Source organism: Canis aureus, chromosome 22, assembly GCF_053574225.1.
Source record: "Canis aureus isolate CA01 chromosome 22, VMU_Caureus_v.1.0, whole genome shotgun sequence".
Lineage (NCBI taxonomy): Eukaryota > Metazoa > Chordata > Mammalia > Carnivora > Canidae > Canis > Canis aureus.
Window position 1 is genome coordinate 26,794,852 of NC_135632.1, and position 25,075 is coordinate 26,819,926.

The following is a 25,075-nucleotide window of genomic DNA, read 5'->3' on the forward strand; positions in this document are numbered from 1 at the left end:
GTGAGGTTTAACCCTGGGTCAAAGCCATGCAGGTAAACAAAACAAAACAAAACAAAACACCCATGCAGGTGTCAAAGCCATTCAGGAGTAGAGGAAGAAGAGAAATACCGACACATTCTTAAACTAGGCAGATTGGTGGTGAGGGTTGTTGAAAACACAGACTGTGCTGGTACAGAGAGTGGGAATGGCCATGTGTTTTCAGACAAATAAGCCTTTTTTCCCCTTGAGGTGTTTATAGTTTAGTAAAGTGTATCTGTAGATATAAGATGATATGTAATAGGTATCTTAAAATATGGAAACAAACTGTTTGGATGTTTATTGGGCAAGAATAGTCAGTTTCAGGTTTAAGGATAAGGAGGACTCCAGGGAAATACTGGCCTTTGAGCTAGACCTTTAAGACTGAGTCACATTTCAATAGCTAGAGGTGATCAGAAGGAGGCTGTTCAAAGCTGAGTTCATGGAGTGAAACATACTCAGAAATGTGGAAGCACATATTCTGGGACATTCACGTTAGGGTCATGGTAGTTCGTGCATATCTCTGAGTGGTACGGAGCCAGGCTTGGACTCAGGCATTACACTTTAGAGGCCGAGAATGAAAGAGAGCCTGGAGACCGTGTGATGAGTGCCTTCATTTTGCTGTTGATAAAATGGAACCCCTGTGGCTCATCAAATTAGTGGTGTAACTTGGTTTAGAGCTTGAGGAATCTCTTTGTCCCATGTTTTTTCTGCAATCCAGGTCAGGGAAATTAGCTATATGTGGTATGTAGATGAGTGATCAACAGACAGATAAAGCCCAGATACCTTCAGTAATAATAATCTAAAGTTGTTTATGTGGGGTTCTCCCAAGTAAGAGGTAACATGTTTTTGATTCTTGTTCCTCATGAAGATGGAACATAGTTCATTTTTCTTTATTTTATTTTATTTTTTTATTTTATGATAGTCACAGAGAGAGAGAGAGAGAGAGAGGCAGAGACACAGGCAGAGGGAGAAGCAGGCTCCATGCACCGGGAGCCCGATGTGGGATTCGATCCCGGGTCTCCAGGATCGCGCCCTGGGCCAAAGGCAGGCGCCAAACCGCTGTGCCACCCAGGGATCCCCATAGTTCATTTTTCATACTTTGGTGTAGGTTAAAAGACAGATTTGATGAGCTTAAACTAAGGAAGAGTATTTCAATAGTTAGATCAGATTCCACTCAAAGAAATCTGGTTGTAAGTATCTGAACATAGCTTTTATACTATTACTTCAGAAAACAAAACATTTTACTTAAAATTTATATAAATGAACTTGAATGTAGTCACTGTTCACAATAAAATATCAAACTTGAGCTTGTTCTCTAATGCAATTAAAAGCAAGCTGGTGGGAGAAAATAAGGATTATGTAACCTGAGCTTAAGACATTCTAGTGAATAACTGGATACTCTTAAGAGCACACAGTGCTCTTAAGGATACATCTGCACTGGCATTTCAATGTAATAAACCTTCCCCTCCCATCAATATCACTGATCTAATTCATCTTTTTAAATGAAAGTGACTTTTACCATCCTTTTAGTATTTTTTTTCCTTTTAGTATTAATGAAAGTAATAATTCAGCTCTCTACCTATCTTTATTAGTTTCTGATTTCAGACTTAAAATTTCTAATTTTTTGGTGAGATCTGTACTAAAATATAGAGACTAGGGAGTCAACATTCTTCTTTAGAGAGAAAACATTGGAAATGTTGCATAAAATGAAGGTTCCCTTTAAAATTTTTTTTCACTGGACATTGAGGACGATTTTCAAAGTGAAATAAGCCAGACATGGAAAGATAAGTACTACATGATTACACTTATGTGGAGTATCTAAAAGAGTCCAATTTATAAAATCTGAGACTGGAATGGTAGTTCCCAGGGGCCAGAGGAAGGGAGAATGGAGTTATTAATCAACAGGCATAGTTCCCATTAAGTTTGATGACTAAGCCCCAGAGCCCTGCTGCCCAGCTTCATGCCAGTAGTCAACAGAAATGTATTGTACACCTAAAATTTGTTTAAAAGAGCCAACAACTTTTTTTAAGAAAAAGGTTTTTTCCTTGATTTTGCTGTGATTTTCTGTAATATGGAATACGCTTCAGTCACAGTAATTAAATTGACAGTGGAATGGTAGGGAATGAAACGAGAGAAGAAACAGTAAAGAAAATGTTGCCCGATTCTGTTCCAGGCAGTAGGGCTGTTCATGTGCACAGTGATGGACACTCGGGCAGCCCCCATCTGTTCAGAGATTATACAGGACTTCATTCTTACCATTGCAGTACCTTTGTATCTACTTTCTATTTAAAATTAGTTTGTTTTGATCTTTTACAGCTTCACAAAAATCTTGATTTTAATTGCTTTCACATTTAATTAAGAAAGCATACTCTGGGGAATCCATTTATCCAGTAGAGAATAGTATTTTTTTCAGTGTTATTAGCCTGATGCTTTGTCTAGGAGGATGTTATTTGCTCTCTGAATGTTTTTAGATAAATTACAGAGTAGTCCCTTCTAATTCATTACTTTAAATATTTCTTAAAAAAAAAACAAGTTTCTTTAAATAAAATATGTGAAATGAAGGGTTTCTTTCATACACAGACATGTTAGCAATTGGCATGCAACATCAGAAGCCCTCTGCTTTATTTTCTTGGTGTGATATCATGTATTTTGTCTTGCCACTGATTAGTGCGGTGAGGAGATAAATCACACTTCATAATTAATGGAGTCGGCCCATCTGGACCAAGCCAGAGATGATCTATAATAAGGCTGCTATTGATCCCTGTCTCCTTTGTGGCTCCTTTTATCACTCTACTGCCTCAGAACTTGACATTAAAAGCTTCTTTTAATTGGAGGTGTCAACCTTCCAAACTTTTGTAACTATAGAAAAAAGACCAGATAAATTATTATGCTTTAGGATGAAGCTGAGCTTAGATGTGTGTGTGGGGGGGGGGGGGGGGGGAGGGAGAGAGAGGGAGGAAGGGAGGGAAGGAGGGAGGGAGGGAGAAAGACAGAAAGATGGATATATCCTGCAGAGGGAAGATCAGAAACCCAAAGGCTATATAGTCTAATTCACTGACGGGGAGGTCCAGCCAATGATGTGTCCAAAAGCAGTTTCCCTGGAGTCATCAAAACCATATAGCTGAGCCACTCCAAAACAGTTCAGGCTGCCAAGCCAATGGAAAGGAAAAGAAATGTTAAAGATATAGTGTGATGACAGCATCACATTGTGATTAGATCAGATGTAGCAGGCTACCACTCAGTAATCAGATGGAGGGAGATTCGAGAAACTTTTGGAAGATAATGTTCAGGATGTGCACACAGTGGTGATTATAGAATTTATTTCTGATCAGTTTTCTAGTTTCACATGTCTCCACAGAAACCAAAGAGCACATTTTCAGAAGTTTTCTTACACACACACACACACATACACACACACATGCCCCAGATACTAAGCAATGAGCAATCGAGGAAAGAGTAGCATTTTTTAAGGGCTGACAATCCCCTTGAAAGAGACTTCATCATATTGCAGTTTTTATCAAACTGGAGCTACATTTGATACCTAGCTCCAAACTTTCTGGGAAAACAGACATGAAAACCTTAATGGAGTTCAACATGTTGTCAGATGGTGTCTTCAGGCAAGAAATGATAAATGGTATTAAGCAAGCCACCGTGTCATCTAACATATCAGCAGTCTGATTTAAAATTTCTAAGTAAGCTAGGAAACAGTGATATGGTTGGTGCTGTCCAATCATATTGGTAAATGAGAAATGGGAGCCTGTGCTTGGCATCATTTCTGTTCTGGGGTGGATTTCGTTTGAACCAAGGCCATCTGGGGCACTGTTACCCCGCAGTGGTTTGGGTCCGTGTATTTGGTGGAGTCTCTACTGTTTTACTTCTCTCTTTAGAGTCTTTCTTTTTCTTTTTAAAGGTGGCAGAGCAAGATTTATTTTTCAAACTGAATTTATTATTTTAATATTTTTATTTCACTGAATCTGGTAGAAAATATTTATAAAATATATCTGAAACCTAAAGCTCCAGAAAAGTTAGGGAAATTCTTTCTAAACTTATGCTTTATGCAGAAGAACACTACTGCATTTTTGATAAAACTAAGATCATTACGGACGCCTGAGTGGCTCAGTGGTTGAGTGTCTGCCTTCAGCTCAGGACGTAATCCCAGGGTCTAGGATCGAGTCCCACATTGGACTCCCCTCAGGGAGCCTGCTTCCCCCTCTGCCTATGTCTCTGTCTCTCTCTGTGGGTCTCTCATGAATAAATAAATCAATAAATCTTTAAAAAAAAAACAAAAAACTAAGATCATTGAAATACTGTGATCTTTTTTTTTTTCTTTCCTGCAAGAGCAGGGAAATTCCTTGTTCCCATCAAATCCTACATTATATTTTGGATTTTGCTCTTATATTCCTTCAGAGTTTATTTTTGATATAGTCTCTTCTTGACCAGAAGTATTTTATGTTCCTGCATTGGGTAAAGGTAGATAATTTGCTAAGTTATTTTTTCTGTCAAGGACCCTTCCAGGAGATTTTTTTTTTTAAAGAAAGAAAGGAAGGAAGGAAGAAAGGACTGCATACATATTTAAAATGCTATCCTTGCTCTGTAAGTAATACAGTTCTTTTGGTTAGTCACGAGGTACATTGGTGACTTTTCAAAGCTGTGAGGAAGTGTTTAGCTTCCTTATCCTAGTTTATTCATAAAGTCTTTGTCTCTGTTTAACTTTGAATAAATAAAAGTTCATCCAGTGGAGGAAGCCACGCTAGTCTTTGCCCTCGTGTGGCCAGCTTTCTGGCTCAGACCTTCCATGAGCTGTGCCTCTGGGGTAGAGTCTGAGTGCAAACCTCTCACTCAACTCAGAGGGCAAAGAGAAATGTAGCTTTTCTCTCTCTCTCTCTCTCTCTCTCTCTCTCTCTCTCTTGTTCTCTCAGGACAGAGGTGGGTATTCCCCAATTTCTGTTCAGTTTGGTGAACTCAATCCATTGCATCAATTTACATTATCCACTTTGGCCTGTAAATTCTCAGCTCTTTAGGGAAAATTCTCAGTCTCCCAGACTTTGTCTCTTTCCCTCTACTTCTGGAAGGGAACGGTTGCAGGAGGCTTCTTCCTGTGTCCTCACTAAAGAATATCATTCTAAACCTTGTCATCCTCGCCTTCACCCCTATTCACCTTGAGACTCATCCATGCAGTGGAGGGGTTCCCTAGCTCCATTTCCAATCACTGGAGACTACAAGAGATGGACTTCTAACTTTTCCACTGTTCCTTTCCTCCTCCAGCCCAGCCTTGGGAGGGGAAAGGCCAGTCTCCTCTGCCCTATGGCATGAAGCTTTGTGATCTATGGGGTGATTCTTCCTATGTTAAAATAATTTGGAAAATTATTTCTCCTTGACAAAAATCTTGACTTTCAAGCCTGTAATTCTGGTGGGAACCCAAATAAAAGTCTAACTAGACCTTTAAAACTGAGAAGTGTTTTTTTTAAGATTTTATTTATTTATACATGAGAGATAGAGAGAGAGGCAGAGACATAGGCAGAGAGAGAAGCAGGCTCCCTGCGGGGAGCCCGATGTAGGACTGGATCGTGGATCCTGGGATGGCTCAGTGGTTGAGCATCTGCCTTCCTCTCAGAGAAGTATTTGTTTTTATAAATGAGTTGCACTTTGCCCAGAGCTTGAAAACTAACCATTTGAATAGGTGGAAAGCCCCCAGGGCAAAATGGTTTCTAAAATATGGCAATATATATGGGAAAAAACAAAAACAAAAAAACAGCTTTACACTCTTCCCAAAGCACCTGTGTTCCTGCTGCAGTCTCCCAGAGGTCAGCATTCCCTCCCCACTGCAGCCCATCCTCTGGATTTAAAGATAGATGTCCTGAAATGTCAGCTAGAGAGAGACCCGGGTGTTTCAGAAAGGAGTCAGAAGGTAGAGTTAGAAGTATGATGTGACAACTTTAAGAACCCCACCAGCAAAAGGGATTATATTATGATCATCAAGAGAAATAGAGCCAGATTGTTCTCTGTAACTTTCACTATTGTTAGGTGAATAACATTCTTCTTAGAGCATCTTGAAACAGTGGCATCTGTTTGGTGTGTTTGGATTGATGAAGAAGTTATGTTAAGCCTAGTAATTGCCAAGCAAGAAAAAGGGGCGAAAAAAATAACTCTAAGGACATGTACTTCATGCCTATGTACCTCTAGCAATTAAAGTATTCCAGAATCAAAATTTTTGATTTGCTACTAAAACATCCACCAAACACTATTAATACTATACAGCTCTTTTTAAAAAAAGAAAGTTTTTACAACGTCCAGAATCTGACATCTTAAAGTTTGGAGTTATTTTGTAGTATCCACAGAATGGTGTCATCTCTGCATCTAGTTTTATAATGTGTCCTCTTATGTGGAAATCCTTTTCAAACAGAAAAGTGATGATCAAAGAAGCAAAGAACCTAATTGGCTTTCAGTGCATGGTAATTTATTTGTATGTCTTTATACAGCTTATGAGTTCCAGATCCTTTTGGATTCACTGAGATGAAGATTAGCTGACCTAGAACCTAAAACATGCCCTTCATAGCTCACTGATGCATTCAGCCTGCTTCTTACCTTGTGCTTGGGAGCCCTCTGGTCCTCTCACTTTGGACCCAGAAGATGGCTGTGTGTCTCCTCAACACTCTAACCCTTGCTGTTGGCACAGAGGTGGCTTTGGCAGCTACTTTGGAAGAGAAATCAATGTGCTCATCGTCATCTCTGTCAGGTTGCAGAAACCTGAGATGAAAACCCTGGAGCTCCCCGAATGTGGGTTCTACTTTGAAACACCACATACTACCTGAGCCACCCTCCATTGGAGGACCCAGGAAATGCATTTTCACTATTTAGCTTATTAGTTTTCCCAACAGTGGCAATTTCTGACCAGGTAGGGAGTTGGGGATGTGAAGCCTATGGTGGTTCTTCACTGTACTTAGAGAAGTGGCTGCGTTTGCCATCTGAGCCTGCAGTTCGCCCTTGTGTCTGGCTCCATTTGGAGTTCAGAATGTTCTCCAGCCAGTTAAATGGAAATCATTTGCCTGAGTGATTATTTTACCAGTGCTGGCCTCAAAGGACTGGCTACAATTAACAAGAATCACACATGTGAATTTCTTTTCAGAAGTCTTTTTGTCAAAGATTGATCAAAAGGATGGATTGTTTAATGTTTCATTGTGTCCCACTGTTGTCCATATTCAGGTTAGAGTTTAGAAAACTTGTAAGTTACAGTGAAAATATAATTTTATTGTTTAGCATTTTGATGTTTTTTATATCATACCCTGACTTTCTAAATGGGAGATCCATTCACAGATTAATTTGATTTATTACTGCCCATTTTTGTGTGGTTTAGAACAGCATATGCTCTTCCCTTTAGGACTTAGTAGTGTTGCAAGTATAATTTGGAGTTGAGTTTAAAAGATTGAAATTACATCAGATATTTGTATGAAATTGTTAGTGGTAATATATAGATTTGTTTGTAAATGCAATGATGAGCGCCTCTGTTTTTGTGGACATGTACTCTTTGGATGGATGTGCTATCACGGTTTAGAAGACAACTCTCTAAGAAATAGGATAATTTGTGTGGAACCAACTCTGTGAAATGAAGCTATTGTGATAACCAGTTTATATTAAAAATTATATATTTCAGAATTGTTTCTGAGAAAATGTGATGGTAGGCACTTACTCGAACCACCCTGGCATCTTTTCTTGGGCAGTAGTGTGTGCTCATTTCTGACCTTTCTTTGAAAAAAAATCTTTTATGTCCCTAGTTATGAACTAGAAAAAAATTTTAAAGGTGGTTTTCTACAGCCTTTTGAATAATGAGGTGGTGATTTTTCTCCACAGCTAGTTGTGTTCCTATAAATAACATTTGGCGCTACATAAACTTTGAAGCCTACATCTTGTTGATGTGTTACATTTGACCTCATACTCGTGAGAGGAATAAAATTCAGCCCTGCCTGGGGATCCATTATTTCCTGATTTTGGCATGGGTAGGAGTGCTCCACCCTCAGCCTCACCAAACCGCTCCGGTCTGCAGGTCTGCAGGTCTGCAGGGGGCCGGCTGGTGACTGCCCTCCGCACAGCAACTTCTCCCTCAGTGGGGACTGCAGGATCTGTCACTTGTTACTCTATTTTAACAGCTCCTGTTGTTCATTCTGTTCACTTCTATTCTCTCAGATTGCTGTGAAATAATTAATGCCACTCACCCCATGTAAATAACCACCTTTAATACCAGAAATCTGATTTTACTACCATCTGAATTTATCAGGAATAAAAATAGCACTTAATAATGGCTTTAAAGGCTTTTCTAACTTAATTAGGGTATTTTAAATTCTGAACCATAAGAAAACTACTCTCACAGTAAACTCAGTGGGTGGACAATATGATGTGTTCAGAGTTAAGTTTAACTCTACAAGCTTAATTACCAATTAACTTAAAAATAACATGTTAGGTAGTTTAAAATATTTATTTCCCTACTACGTTTAGTATTAGTCAAATCTTTAGAGCTAAATGGTTTAGATTTTTTATTGAGATTTTTATATAGGAGATCCTTTATCAACTTATAGAAATCTTTAATTCTGGAATTTTCTTTAAAATCAGTGTTGGTCATTCTAGTTTTCTTTATAATCATGACACTCCTACACTAGGGGGTGGTCATATGGACTCACACCATCATTTATGTCATCCTATGAGCACAAAATAATTTTAGCTTTTAAATCACTTATCTGGTGCCAGAAGCAAGCAAGCAAGCAAACACCCCCCACCCCCCCCAAATCTTATCTTTTAAATAGAAATGGCTATTTGGGTATTTAGCTAAATGGAAGTGGAATGGTACTTAAGTAATTTTTAGTTGATTTCCTAAAATGGAGCCCTGTTTTTGTTCTGAGTCTATGGAAATCTTTGACCAATGTTAGGATTCTCCATAACCAAATCTTTCCTTTGCCTACATATTTCATAATATATGTTTACCCTTTGGAAGTACTAGCTGCACTTGGTTTCTCATGTCTTTTTTAAAATGTGCGTGTAGCATATCAGGCTGTTCTCTTAGATACATTTTGTCCAATGTCACCAAATGATGCATCTTGTAACTTTTTAGGGTAAGGCTTGGGAGACTGGCCCATGGGCCAGTCTGGCACCACTTGTTTTTGTACAGTCTGTAAGCTAAGAATGGCTCTCACATGCCAAATGATTGAAAAAGTTTAAAAAATAATATTGCATGACTTGCAAAAACCATGTGAAATTCCAACCTTAGTATCCATAAACAAAGTTTTATTAGAGCACAGCTATCTCCCTGGCATATTCAGTGACTGCCTTTGTGCCACAACAGCAGCACAGAGTTGTCCAGACGGAAACTAAACCTAAAAGCCTAAAATATCTACCATCTGCTCCTTTGCAGAAAGAATTGGCCAACCCCTCAAAAAGAGGATCAGAGGAAAAGTCCCTAGGATATTTTAATGCACTGGTTCCCATATTCACTTTCACCAGTTTAAATTATATTTTTAAAGGCCTTTCTTTCTCCCCTCCCTCCCTCCCTCCCTCCCTCCCTCCCTCCCTCCCTCCCTCCCTTCCTTCCTTCCTTCCTTCCTTCCTTCCTTCCTTCCTTCCTAACATACTCAGTGCATTTTGAATTTTGATCCATAAGAACATCATATTACTTGTTAACTTGGTAGGAAGAGAGTGCTGCTAGAGCATGAGTACTCCTGCCCTGGATAAGCAGTGAGCCTCTAAAGCAGTACTACTAACTGTTAACATTTTGATGGTCAAGAATCTATAGACACTAGAGGTGGAAACTGGAAGAGAAAAGCCAATGAAAACGTTTTCTCTGGTTGTTTATAGTGCTCCTGAGGCAAGTTTGCCACGTCAGTGGGAATGGTGACAATTACCCAGAGTTTTGTTATAATCCAGTAAAATTTGTAACTAACTTAACTTTGCAGTGAGTGTATAGTCCTGCTTGTGCTGCTTGGTAATGAGGCTTTAAAAATGAGCCAAAGAATGGAGTTTAAGTCGTGCTCCTTTTATCAGCCAAATTTTCTTGTCAGGAGAGGGTGCAGGGGGTGCAGAGAAGGGGAAAATTGGGTGGAGTTCCCAAGCAGGCTCTGTATCTTCTCTGAAAACCCCTGGTTTCATCTTATCCTCCCCTAACAGGGAGCAGGGCTTTCTTTCAAATGATCAGATCCAGGCTGTGCTCACCACATTCTATTTAAAGCAGTCTCATCAGGGGAGGGATTATAAAGGTGCTGAAGAAGGAGAGCAAACCTGTGAAACCCTCTCCCACCTGGGGAAATGGGAAGGCTGCTCTGAGGGCCCTCTGCAGCTTCTCACACCCTGCTACTTTATGCTGTTCATTTCCTCCTCACACCCATTGCAGCTTGTTATTACACATTGGTTGGTTTTTTTTTTTTTTTTCTTTCTTTCTTTTTTTTTTTTTTAAAGATACCTCTCTCCCCCTCTGCTGAATCAGAGCTCCAGGTTGGCAGGGACAGAGTGTGCCCTGCTCACTACTGTGTTTCCACTGCAGAGCAGGTGCAAGGAGTAGATCTATAATTGGTGAATGAAAATGACCTTGAGCTCCAGGACACAGATCAGGAGTTCTTCCTATCCTATGTCTCTGCCCCACAGTGGCTACATTTTCCTGAACTTGCCTGATTTATATCATCATGACCAGTAGTTTTCCCCAGGAGGGTTAGGTTTGCGGGATGGCCAGGTGGTGGAGGGTGGGGCTGCCGCTCTTCCAGGCTTGGTACTAGATGGCAGCTCCCACGTCCTGAGGCAGTAGATGGAACCTTTGTAGGTCCCACAAGAAGAGGACACCTGAGATGCCTGTGGGAGGGGTAGGCTGGAACCCAGAGGCTCTGGACTAGAGCAGGGGGAGAGGGGAAGGTAGGCATGAGGGTCCTCCTCCCCAGATCATTCACCTCTTGTCCGTACCCTCAAATCTCCCCTAACTGGCCAGAGGACTTTGCTGCGTCTGAAATTCCCTACTTGAAGATTAGTATGTCCCAAGAGGAAAATAGAGCAGAGTTGAGGAGTGGAAGGGAGAGTCCTAGTTGTTCACCCAGCCAAACAGAACAACAGCTTGATTCAGTGAAGCCACCCTGGGATGAGAAAGTTGTTCATATATGTGTAGTGTTCTAGGAGTTCCCAAAGCATGCTCATAGATGGGTTGTCGTGTGAGCTAACAGGTGGATGTAGGCTCCTGGTGGGCTAAGCAGAGAAATACTTGAATAATACTTGAATGTCAGACAGCTACTTCTCTCAGTTGTCTTACCCTCTTCATTTCCAACACTCACTGTCCCTGCCAAGTGGCTGTACCACACTCCTGTGCTCCTGGGGGAAGAAACCTGACTTTCTCTCTCTCTCTCTCTCTCTCTCTCTTTCTCTCTCTCTCTCTCTCTCTCTCTCACACACACACACACACACACACACACACACACTATCCACCAGCTCTTACCCCACCTTGGTAAAGTCTTTGTCCTTATCTCACCTGCCATCATGAGCTGAGTCAGTGCAATGGCATCCAGCAGAAGATAATGCCCTGGTGTATTTTGCCAAGGGTACCTGTCAGTAAGTACAGTTGTAGATTCACAGAGACCATCTGGGAAGGTGTGCATGCGGTGTGAATACCCATGTGCAAAATTGCTCTGTAAAGACACCATGACTAAACATTGGGGGATGAAGGAGGAAGTATACACCCTAGACCCTAGGAAGTATATGAGTGGGTTTTGGGAGCCTGGGCTGTGCTAGCAAAGAATATGAGCCCCAATGATGAGATAGTCCCTGCCTCATGCTTACTGTGTGACTAAGGGCAAGTCCATTTCTCTGTCTGTAAAATGGGCATCATATCACCACCTCAAAGGATACGAAATTAGATGTAAATAGCCCCAGACCATAATAAAGATCAATAAATGCTAGTCATTATCATGTTATTATGAGTTTTCAAATTCTAGAAACCTGCAGCTCTTGAAACTTTAAGACCTTTATGTGTGTATATTTTAACATCACTCCAAACTTCAGAGCAGCAGCTTTGCTGTAGAGAGAGCATGCCTACTCCATTTCAATTTCATAAAGGCAGGTTTAAAATTACATAGTGAAAAGCAGAAGATAAGGTTTCCCACCACCTTAATAGATGAGTTGTCTCTCTTCTCTGAAAGGGGAAGGCAGGGGAACATGCGAGTTATGTGATCAACACTAGGAAAAAATCCTGGATTTATACAGTAAGTACACTAGTAGCTGATCAATTGTGTGGTCTTCTTTCCTGCTCTGTCATTCCTGGAATACTGTGGACACTTCACTGTGCTAAAAAGAGAGAGAGAGAGAGAGAGAAAAGAAAAAAAAAAGAAATATTGTTTTTCATAACAGAGAAGCCTCCAATTGCTTTTTTTCTTTTAACTAACATCTATACTTAGTTACACAGACCTGAAAGAAACTAATGATACCTTACAGTCAGACTGTGATTGAATTATCTTCTGTTAATTAGGAGTTTCTAAATCACCTTGATCCCCTTGGAGAAAAGGCTTGATATAAATAGACAGTAATAAAAGTGGTACTATGTTTAATTCTAATTGTATCTTTTGAAATTTAATTAATATAGTAATAATTGTTTTAAACAAGCGTGTCAGAATTCAAAATGGTCCTTGGTGACTTGAAGGAGTTAATGTAGCATCCAGAAGTTCCTAATCTTTCTCCGGAAGTAGCTTGCTCACTGAATAATTGGGTTTAATGAGCTCAAGTTCCCCATTCTTCCTGCAGGGATGATTCTGGCCACGTTTTAAGCCATTCTTATCAGCTCCTTGAAGACACTCCCCTCCATCCAAGATGTAGCCTGTGAACTCACCACGATCCCTGAAAACTTCTGGGACCCAAGAGTTTTACAGTGGTGTATTGCCCTTCTTTCCAGCTTTCCAGGCATTTCCTGGAGCCAGAGGGAGTGGCAGGCTGTAGACTGTGTCCCCACTGGACTGTGCCTGGCTGCCCCTCAGGCCCAGCCAGAGGTCCCTTTGCAAGTAGCTGAGTCCCTCTGTGCTCCTATCCCTTCCTTTTCTCCTAACCACAGAGGACACTTGAACACAGCACTTAGATTTCATGCTGCCTGAGATGATCTGAGGCTGTCATGCAAGCACATTGTTATTACCCTTTGGGAAAGTGGGAGATGATGGATTTTGCAGCATGAAGAGGCTGACATGACATGACCAAAGGCCTGGAAAGGTTGGGGTTTGCGTGTGCCTCCTTGAGGCAACCTTGGTGCATGGTGACTCATCACACACTGCAGAGTAGCCTGTTGAGTGTGAGAATTTGGAGTCTTCCCACAGTAATTGTGTAAACACCAAGTAATGCTGTATAGCACACCCAAGTTATTCCGTGGCCATAAAATGGAGAGATAAGAGAGCTATTATAATTTAAAAGCATTTGAACTTAACTATATATGTATTCTCCATACAGAAAAGTACAGCACAATATATTATTAGATGCACTAGTAGGAATTATAGAATTTTTCTGGAGAGTTTTATAATTTCAGTGGAGTTCCTTTTCAGAATAGCTTAGGTTCTGTTTTGCTTCATTTTCAACAATTTTTGTTTCCTTGAAAGATAGTATTGTACAGGACCAGAAACAACCAAAGATCAAAATCAAAATTCAACTTTTTGAAATTCTGTGTACTTCCTGAAGCTAAAAGTATTAAGAAGTTTTAAAACTTTGCCAACGGTTTATAGTAGGATAAACATTTAAAATCTGTATACTGGCTTTATAACTAATCCTTTGATCTGTTAGATCCCTAGGTATTTCCAGAACCCTTTTCTGTTTTCCCTAAGCTAGTTTGCACAATGAAGCTTATCCAGCTCCTGGTCTATTTAAACATGTTTGGGAACATATGGAGACCAGTAGCAATGCTAAATCCCAATTCATCTAGAAATGGGAGTGAATTTCTTTTAAATCAAAGTTTGTGACTTTATGGTTTATTCAGTTGTCTGCATAAATTGAAAGTTTTTAATCTGATTTAAAATATGATTTTTGATAAAATAAATCACCCCAGTGCATTTATTGTTTTAATTCCTCTGAGCTCTGCTTCTGTGATTTTGTCGTCTTTTTTTTTTTTTTTCCCCTTTTATTCCTGGATGTAGCGCCTCCTCAAACCCAATTTTCTCTTTGTGGTGTTTTCTCTCATCTCTCCTCCTTTCTCCTTTCTTCCAGACCATGAAATGTGTATAACTAAGGACTTCTAGTGGCTGACACTGGAAGTGCCACTCAGAAGCACCCAGACGTGTAAAGGTTTGGGCCCTCCCTGTGTGCTGGGTGCCACAGCAACTGGTAGAAAGAACGAACCTAGGGCAATAAATTGGTTGTTTTGACTATGTAGATAGTATTTGTTTTCATGAATTTTATACTGAATCCAATTTCTTTTTAGGTGAGTACAAGAGAAACCTATATATTTATTAGTCTGTGTATAGTAAGCATAATGTCTTCGTCTTACTGACATTTAGATGGTGATTCACTTAAGAATCTGCAATTTAATTAAACCTCGAGGTTTAATCTGTGAAATGCAGCCTTTTCTAAGTGTTGTGAATTGTGATGATATATTAAATGAAAGTGAGAAGTGGTAGATGGAGAAAATGATGGCGGTGGAGAAGCCTTTATGGCATGTGAAAATTTGACTAGATACTTATGCATGAGATACAATGTTACTTTATAGGATTTGATCTGAAATTTTGGGCATAAGAGATTCATATTGTACCAATGTTCAGATAAAAGTTATGTAACAGGAGAGCCACATTCATTCCTTAGGTACATGCCACCCTAGCTCTGAAGTAAACTTTATGAAAAATCAGAGCGTATTGAAAAACTAGAGAATTCTTGGCTTCCTAAACGTGGACCCTGGGTCACTCATAACTCATAATTTGCTCCAGATTTATATAGCACTTGGCATCCACTCTCTGGCAAAAAAATGGTTGTTAAAATAGCTGAGTACCATGTCGAGGCAGGCTTATACAATGCCAAAACCATGCTTCAGTTGATATCGTAGAAGCTGAGACTTTAACTATGTACTTCAGAATAAAATTTCATGGGAAATTTTGAAAAAAAATATTTCAGAAAGGTTTTGAGTAGTCTCCCTGTTATAGTCCCTTAGCTATAACACGTGTTTTGAAAATGCAAATTTATTTGAATGTGATGGATACATTAAGGAACAATTTTAACCTAACTCAAATGTTGTGTTTGGCTGTGCACAGTTTGGACCACAAGAAACTAGTGAACGCAGAAAACTTACCCTGGCTGAACTGCATGTACACACGCACGTCAGGCAGCACGTGGCTCCCCCAGTTAGTGAGGGAGTCTGGAGCTGTGCCCATCCACATCTCCTGTTACCGCCTTCATCAGACCTCACATCACCTCCTGTAACTTAGGATCTGCAACCCTCAGAACACCCCTTGCCAAGCAAACCTCAGGTCTTTCTCAAGGTCAGTCACCACCACGTGCATAATAGTAGCTTTGCATTCCTTAACTATTTAACATATGCAGAGCTGAGCTGTCACTTTTATTCAGTTCCTGTCTTTTCTTAATGTGTCACTGCAAAATTTTTGAATGTTGTGCCCCAACTCCATTTTCCCCACAAACGTTGTGCTTTTACTGCATAACTTTGTATAGTGCAAGTGATTTTTAGGAACTTGTACATCCCATTGTAGCGGAACTATGAGTACTGCAGTTATATTCCCCACAACTACCAAGTGCCCGAACCCAGAGCTTCCAATGCTCGGACGCACCCTTCTTCCAGAAACTCCTCACACATCTGTAAATGCTTAATATCCTGGTTTTCCTCCTTCCCCTCTGACGGCTCCTGCTGTATCTCTTCGACTAGTTCTCTCTGCTTATTAATTTAAGTGATTCTAGAGCATCACTGTGATGTTTTCATCTCATATATTTGTAAAATTCCTCCCTTGGAGATGTATACATGTTTTCATCTCAGCTGCTACCTTTGTGCAGAAAATCCCCAATTTTCCAAAGCCAGAACCAAGCGTCCACAGTTTCTGATTGCTGCTGCACAATTTCACCAGACTGTTCCATTGTGACCATAGCTCAACTCCACCACTAGATGAGTGAACACATCAAAGACGCTGTAAACTATGAAATGCTTCACAACCATGGGGGTGTTAAATTTTCCTTGTCTATCCAAGGGGAAAGAGTCTTTGGCCCTTCCTCTGCCCACAGCAAATCAGTCACTGAGTCCTGCTTTGTCCCCTACTCAGTCTCCCACTTTCATCTTTCCTTTCCCAGCCCTTCTGCCACCTTCCATGTCCCTCTAGTAGCTGTGGCTTCCTGCCTGCTTCCTGACCCCACCTTTGGGTCCCCTGCCCTGTATTTCTTCCTGCACCTTGGTCTCTCCTCAAAGTTGTAATTCTGTAGCCCATCCAAGCTGACCCATCACTCCTTTTCTAATCACATTTCTCTGTTTTCTTCTAGCCTGATGGAAATGCCTAGAGAGCTGAATGATATTTTACACTGATTTATATCCTGCCCCACTCCACACCATGCCTGCAGTGGGGCCCCATATGAGGTAGCAGCCACCTATGCTCCTCTCTATGTGTTTGTTGACAGTTCTGTAGTGGTTTTCATCCAACAGAGCTTAAGGTTCTTTCTATGACTTTTCTATGATATTGGGTTTTTTTCTATACTTTTCTATGAGTTGCATAATGGAAAATGTGAAAGTGGAAGTGAGGTTTCAAGAGGAAACCAGGACAAATTACTCTGGAAACTGTTTGTTATGTGGAAAGTGTTTTTATAGTGACCTTGCTGGAAGGGATGATGACCGCAGCTATTAATGACGTGGCATGTTTTGGCCCCTGAATGGTGGCCAACTCTCTGCAAATGTGGCCACAGCCCTCCCCCTGTGTGAACCGCAGAGGGGGCTGGGCTTAATAGTAGCATGAGACCCCCACCGTGATACAACTCTTATACCCCTGTTCAAGTATGTAACTTTTATATTATTTTCAAGTGTTAAAAGCTCTGTTGTATTTTCCAACAATAACTTCATAAATGGTTTCGCTTCCATTGGTTCAACCCTGTGACATTTTGTTGTACTTGGACGCTTTACTAAAAGAAAATGTTACTTCTGAATTTCAGTTTAGAAGGCCTGGATCCCAGTGTTCTTGTATTCGATTCTAAAATTCTTCAAAGTTCTAAAAACTTCTGTTTAAAGTAATAAAAAGAAAGGTAGTGTTATTAACTCAGATACTGCTTTCAAGGGCACAGAAAGAAGCACTGAAGCTTACAGATTCCTGAGAGAATTTCCTTCTTCTCTGTCCCATTCTCAGCATTAGCAAACTGACTCAATTTGTAGGGCTGTGTAGGACAGGGTGACAGTCCTCTGGTCACACTGAGCTCTAGAGACATCCATACAGATCATTCTGATTTGGGGGAGAACACTTCTTTGGATTGAATTTGGTAGTTTTTTTTGAGGACCTCGATCCTTGATTCACATTTGCTGTTTTGCTACTTCTTCCTGGAGTCCTGAGAGGCAAGTCCTGCTTTGGTCCAGTCTTCCTTGGGTCTTTCCTGAGCCAGGCAGTACCATACCTGCTACCTAGGCATTCACTGTCCACCATGGCCTACCATGGATCTCCATGACCACATTGGAACCCTGAGGGGTGTTCAGAGGTGGGAGCAGGTGTATCATTTCTCTAAGTCCATTGGCAAGTTTGAGAATGATGCTCAGTTACTTGAGTTACTTATATGTCATACACACAATTACAGAATCTGTAAAGGAACAAACCTTTTTTTGTTTTCTAGATGTTCCCTTTTGTACATTAGCACATTAGCACATTCTCAGACTTTGTAACTTCATTAGATATAGCTGCAGCCAAAGCAGCAGCAGCAGCCATGTGTGAAGATGGGGACAGACAAAGCCACGTCTTAAGAGGGAAGCATTTTCTGTCTGCAATTGAGGTCAAAGAAGGATAAAGGGAAAAAGTAGAACTCAGAAGATGTTCTTATTGTTATTATTGAACTTCTTTCCCCAAGGACTTGAAGTTATTGGCAAATTGTTTTTGTGAATATCAAAATCTGTGTTCCTGGGATGAAAGGAGATGTGGTATACTGTCCAAAATCAGATATAACATCCTTACATAAAAGATCCTTACATAGACTTACTTATCCTGAAAACAGAATTTTCCTACTTGATGTACAAATTTCAAAACAAAAAACTAAGAAGCAATCTATAGAAATCTAGTGATATAAAATATATTAACATAGTTACAATTCACATTAACCATATCCATAAACAGAGAAGTTTGCCTTATAACTCATATGGGGAGTTACTTTCAAAATGGAACATTCTTAGGAAAGGCATTTCTGGTTTCTGTCCAGCTTAATAAAATACGAATTTTTACTTGCCTTTAGTTGAAACTTCCTGCTTTTCATCTGCTTAAGTCCTATATTAAAACTCTACATTAGAGTTGATCAAATTTATGAAATGGGTTCCTGGGCTATGTTAAATCCATAGATTTTCCTAATGCATTAGTTCCAGAAATTTAGGGAGTTACTGGTAACTGGACACTAATAGAAAATCTATTAGCAACAACTACACAAAAGCATCTTCTATTTCATAAACAGTATGAGCTGTCCGTGTGGTAAGTTACTACAGTTAGCAGCAGGATGATCTGATTGCTGAGCCAAGACCCATACCTCTGTGTTTAAAGGGGATCCATGGAAATGCATTTGCATTAGTGCAAATAATGCTTCTAAAGCCAACCACTCTCCTGGGCCTTGCATCATATTGACACATTCATGTAATATATACAGAGAAAATAAGATAATTTGAAGTTGTTTCTCCCTTTGACTCATCTCTTGATGTCACTCCCCACTTACTTGCTTTTGTCTACTCTGAACTGCTTATTCGAGTAGTTTCATGTTAAATGTAAATGATTTCTCTCTTGTAATGATGAATTGTTAAGTGGAGCCAAGCAAATTGTTTGTTGTCATTTTAAAAGAAATGTTTTCCAAAAGTGCTTTACAGAAATATTAAGGTGGAAGGCAGTAGTCGAGATTATACCACCTACTGTGTGTAGCACCTGTCAGGAGTCACTAAATTCCTTTCTGCCTATGTGTCTTTCTGGCTGGAATGCCCTTTCCCCAGTGCTCCTGGTGCAGGTGCTACTCGTATGGCCAAGATGTGTCATGGTGCTGTGGCAAAGCAGGGGCTTTGAGGTCAAACAGAACACATCATTTGCTAGTTATAGTTCCTTTGCCTCTCTTACCAGAGGACCTTGGGAAAGTGGCTTAGCCCTCAGGGTGTCAGTGCTCACACCTATAAAACCAACACCATCAATACGTATCTCATATGGGTTTTGTGAGCTTTAAATGAAATAGAAAGCACCAACTACACACCTGATGCAGAGGAGGCGTTCAATTACTTTCATTTTGATTCACTCAACCAACACTTGTACTATTTATAATCACAGCTTGTTGTAGCACAGCAGACCCAGGCAGAGATTAGTCCCCACTAGATCTAATGCCCCCTCACCCCCACCCCCACCCCCGTGTGGTCCCTGCTGTATCCTCAGTGCCATGTGCCCTGCATTCGGTCACAGTTGTTGGCTGAATGAAGCATGACATCAGCCAGCTGAGTAGGCAGGCAGGAAGGCCCACTGCCTGGCCTTGCCCTCTCCGATGGCTGGACCCTTCAGGTAGTGCACTTACAGGAGCTCACAGTCTGGAGAGCTTGCTGACCAACACCTAGCAGGGCTCTTTCACCCAAAGAAAATTTATTCAGATACTGCAAGAGTTGAGGATCAGTGAACTCACTCTGTGGACAAGAACCATAAACTGTTTACTATACATTAATGTAAGTACCCACCCTAACTGTAAATATGTACCCTAAAACTATAAAAAGATATAAACTGGCAGTTCCTCCTCCCCAAGGAAGTGGTGAAAACATTTAGTAACAGGTGTGGCAAGATGAATAATCTCTGCTAAGGTCTGGATATATTTTCTTCCTGCCTTCTCTGAGTTCTACTGTTTATTGTTGTGCTCACCTTCTCTGAGGCTGATTCTCTCCAGGATACCCCCCCCATAGGGTCGGTGAATACCTGCCACTGTTTACTTCCAAACCTGAGAGAAATGGCTTTTCACTGTGTTTGCATTCTCCACCCTGGTAGATTAGCCACCTTCATGTTTTATATACTGCTCATAAGTAAGGGGTAGAGTGTATATTTCAAGTCCAGTCCACAGAGCATCAACAAGACGCCATGACACCACGAGTACACCACCATTAAATATCCCATCTACCTCCTGTGGCTTAGGGGTATTTAGCTTTACCACACCCAATAGCACATGGACTACAATGGCAATGCCACATTTTGTTGTGATTACTGTTTGCTCATAGTTCTGGGTCAGCACCTATTCTTTATTCATTCACAGCACTTAATTCAGGGTCCCACACTCAGAGGACCTCAGTAAGTGATTGTCCCAAGAATAAAGGATTGATCATTCAAGTATAGAGCAAAGGAGGCAGGTGAGCTCCTCTCTCCAGACCCTTGAAATACATGTGCTGTCCTTAAACCTTGCATTATATTTTAAGCTGAAAGTTGCCTAACTATGTAACCTTTGGTGATACTTTAAACTGGAAGAAGCTTCTAAGAATAATGATGTGATTTGTTGTTTCTTTGAGCTTCACCACACCAGGCTTTTCAAGTAAAACTAAAATTAGTAATGAATGTTTGAAACATTGACCGTGAACATCTGAAGGGAAGGCATACTCATACAGCTAATCTTGGGCTACCAGCAAATGCTCTGGGGAGGCCATTGTCACATCTGTTTGCAAGTGTCTTCATTATGATAGTCACGTGCATCCTTTCATTTAATCCTCACAACATTATGAAGGTAGTGTCTTTTATGAAACTCATTTTATAGGTAGAAAATTATGGCTCCATGATGTTTAATATCCCAGCCTAGGTGACAAAGCTAATGAACAGCAGAAGCAGGATTTTAGCCCATATAAATCTGTGCTCTTTCTGTCCCCGCGCCACCCCCAGTAAGAGTGTGTTTTGACCACCTCTCCCCCACAGGTCATCTATATGCGTGACCCTGTGCCTACTGCTGCTGATTTGTTCTCCTACATTCCTTCTGTTATTGCTCCTGTCTTGCCCATCTGCTTCATGACCAGGTTCATTTCATTGCTGCTATTTTTTTCCTCCTTTTTCCTGTTTGAGTGATGGAGGCACAGTTGGCCATTTCTTTGATACTGACCTGTGACAACCACCATCCTTGCTTAAAGAAGTCCTTGCTTCTTCGTATCATTCATTTGGCTTGACATCAAAGCTGAAAAAGGTTACTGATGACGGGATAAACCTTTTCAGTATGCAAATGATGTCATGGTACAAATGACTTTATATCAATGTAATTGAGCTCTTAACTATTCATTTTTATCATTGCCTGTTCAATATGTCAAGCTGTAAAATAGAATATTTTAATTTACAAGCATGACTCAGATCTTGAAGAATAAATGTGAAAATACTGAATTCCAAAGTGCAGGCTCTTCCATTGGGATGTGGGCTTCCTGAAGATAGAGGCTATATCCTGTAGGTCCCTGTGTCCCCAGTTCCTGCTCTGGGCCATGGATAATGAATGAAGGCATGAATGAGCACCTGCATTGGCCTTAAACCTTTTAGTGTTTACTATAATTTTCTCAGAACAGGGGACAAGTTGATAAATACCGTGTGACTCATTTGAAGAATCTGGTGTACTTCTTAAGAGGCATGTTGATTATGCTTTGGTTTAAATAAGTGTAACTAGTCAAAATAGGGCGTTCCTTCTTTGAATTATACAAATAATCCAACCTACATATATTTAGTTTCTATAAAATAATGATTGTGGCAGTTAGTGATATGTACTATAAAGAAAAACAAAGCAGAATTTAAAGAGATGGAGAATGAGGGATTGCTGTTTATTACTTAAAAATGGTCACATAAAATGGATGAGTAATATTATAATGCAAAATATTGGGACATTTAAATACAAAATGTTGAGATCTATACTTAAGGCAAGCATCATCAATTGTACCCATTTGAGCTATGAGAACTGAATCTGGCTACCCCGGTTTCATAGTGATTTTAGAGCCAAAACGATTACTTCAGACAGATCTTTTGGTAAGTAAAATAATTGATCAGCTAGCTATGCCCTGATCTTTTTTTTTTTTTTTTTTTTTAATTCAAGCATGGCTGCTAAAACAAACACATGTAATTTGGAATAAGAACTCAAAATTGGATCTTTTATTTTTATTTTTTTTCAAAATTAGATCTTTTAAAATCATTGATAGGAACATTAAAAATACTAGTGTAAACATTGTTTTAAGGGGTGTGGGGGGGTTCAGTCGGTTAAGCGTCTGGTTCTTGATTGTGGCTCAGGTCATGATCTCACACTTGTGAGCTCAAGCCCTTTGTTGGGCTCTAAGCTCAGAGGAGAGTCTACTTGAGGTTCTCTCTGTCTCTCCCTCTCCTTCTGGCCCACCATCCCCTGCTCATGCTTGCTCTGTCTCTCTCTCTCTCTCTCTCTAAAAATAAATAAACCTTCAAAACAATAAAATAAATGTTGTTTTTTGATCCTCATGGTAAGTTTTAAACTAATTTTCAGATGAAGGCATTTTAGCCTAAATGAGTAAGGTGTGTAGGTGGCAGAGCTTTCTATAAGATGAAGTTGAAGATTTTGTTAAAAACAAATGATGGAAAATATAATTTAAAACACAGATAAGATGTGTATACATGTTTATTTGTAGTTTCTCATACTGAAACAAACTCCATTCAGTATTGACTCAAGGTTCAAATTCAGTGTTGTACAAGCCTGACTATGAAACATAATACTCCCAACCTGTGTGAACCATTACATGGAATGCAGGATTTCTCATTGCGTGCATGCACATTTGAACTGAGTGGTGGGAAGTGAGATAAAAGAGCATTTCACCCCAGCACCTCAACCTGTTTATAGAGGAGAGCCTAATGCACGTGTGTAGACTGGGACGTGGGTGTCAGGTGTAATCCCATGTCTGGGTGTTCTCTTTGCAGATGATCCAGTCTCTCAAAGCCGTCATTGAAAATGCAGATGCTGTGTATGAAAAGATTGTACACTGTCAGAAGGCAGGTAAGCCAAAGTTTGTTTCTCCTCTTTAAAATAAAATCAGCCACATCATCTATTTAGCCTTTCAAACTACTGTGTCTTTTTGACACTATGTCTAGGAAATCAGATATAAAAATTATTTTTTCCAGTGTAAGGAAAACACTCATTCATGGCTTCTCAAGGCTGGATAACAAAATCACCTGGGAGAAGCTTTTGAAATATCCTGACATAGGTCTGGGGTGTGGTTGCAAAATTCCTACCTGTTAGAAGCTCCCAGATGTTTCTAGTGAGTGGCCAAGACTGAGAGCTGATACACTGACGTCCTTCCCAGTGTGCCCTGCTGCTGACCCTCCTCTAGTCCCCCATGACCTTCTGGCAAACAGTGGGGAGGGTGAATGAGGCTTGAGCAGAGAGAGAATAAGCTTTTCGAGAAGAGAGTGGGCATTCGTTACAATCTCTTGACACTTTTCAATGCACTGGCATGCTCAAGTGCTGATGAATTCATCTATTTAATATCAAAATGTTATACCGCATTATAAAATGCTACCATCGAATTAATTTTAGTTGAGATAAAACCACAAACTCAAGTATTCTGCATTGTAATAAGAATAGACAAAATGGAATTCTTTCAATTTTTACGTTTTGTTTGGAGCATCATTTTGGAAGATGTTACTATGGAGAATATTTGTAATGTACAAATAACTGTATCTGTCCTAAGTTCTAAGATTTCTGGTTGCCATTCCTTTTTTTTTTTTTTTTTTACTTAAAAAAAAAAAGTTTATTTTTTTGTAATCTCTACACCAAGTGTGGGGCTCCAACTCACTACCCCAAGATCAAAAGTCATATGCTCCTCCAACTGAGACAACCAGGCACCCCTGGTGGCTATTCTTTAAAATTAAGAGACTATAAATATCATAAGTGATAGGGCTAAGGCCTGGAAAAAAAAATCCTCTCTTTATCTCAGAAATGAACTCGTTAAAAATAGATCAAAGAAAAGATACATGTGACAATTTTCTCTTTTTGGTATTTATTGAAGGAATATGCACATTAGTGACTAATCAACAGGCAAAAATCCTCATCTTGATTTACTCACTTGTTCTTTCTACTTTTAGTCCTTTTGGGGCTAATGCTCCCTACAACCACAACTAGAACAAGATACTTCAAACACCATTTTTATCCTCTCACTTTGTACACAAAACCATCCAGTAGCTGACCAGAGTCTGTTGTATCAAATCTAAACTTCTAACTTCCCATGCAAGGTTACCTACTTACCAGCCAACCCATTTTGCCAATACTGTATAAAATTTGTTAAATCATCTGTTCATTCATTTAATAAATATGTTTTGAACTTCTACTATACCAAAGGTACTTGTAAGAGCTATCACATATCAAAATATTAAAAAATAAACAGGATTAATGTTTGCCTTCTAGAACCTTCCAATCAAGCAGGAAATATGAAAATAATCACACATACTCAGATGTATTGAGTACTTATGCTGTGTTACTCCGGAGTCTGAATTTGGTTTGTGGAGCCGTAGGGAGCCATTGATTTTTGAGCAGAATGGGAGAGAAATTGAACTTTAAGGTGATGATAGCTGTGTGCAGAGAATTTTCATGGGTAGAACCCAACTGGGAGGCTGTTGGGAGCAGTGAGAAGGGGGAAGTGATGGTGTGCATCCAGCCTGGCCTTGAGCAGCTCTTCTGCCTTCCCAGTGTGTTTCTCCTTAGTCAGATTTTCACAACCCTCTCCTCTGTCTGCCAATCTGTATATTTCTTCATTTTGTCCACAGTCTTCCAGGAGACCTTTTATGATTGCAGGAGTTATGTTACCTAAACATTTTATTCAGTCCTGCGGAATGTGTTTGGTTCAGCTCTCAGACGTTCAATTCCTATATGTTTTATTAATATCCTCTTCTAAACAGGCTAGTAACCTGCTGTGCCATAGGTTTGCATATTGAGT

At 40.0% G+C, this 25,075-nt stretch overlaps 1 protein-coding gene across 2 annotated transcripts in view; it reads left to right on the plus strand.

Moving 5' to 3' along the window:
* PLCL2 (phospholipase C like 2) overlaps positions 1 to 25,075 on the plus strand; it is a 185,485-nt gene that overhangs the window by 123,813 nt on the left and 36,597 nt on the right. Inside the window, exon 4 of one of the 2 annotated variants that reach the window (XM_077865299.1) lies at positions 6,498 to 7,671. In XM_077865299.1, the coding sequence (XP_077721425.1) occupies positions 6,498 to 6,530 (33 nt within the window). In that variant the 3' untranslated portion in view covers positions 6,531 to 7,671. Of the gene's footprint in view, positions 1 to 6,497; positions 7,672 to 23,063; positions 23,140 to 25,075 lie in introns of those variants that run through there. The other variant, XM_077865298.1, reaches the window with a different exon arrangement.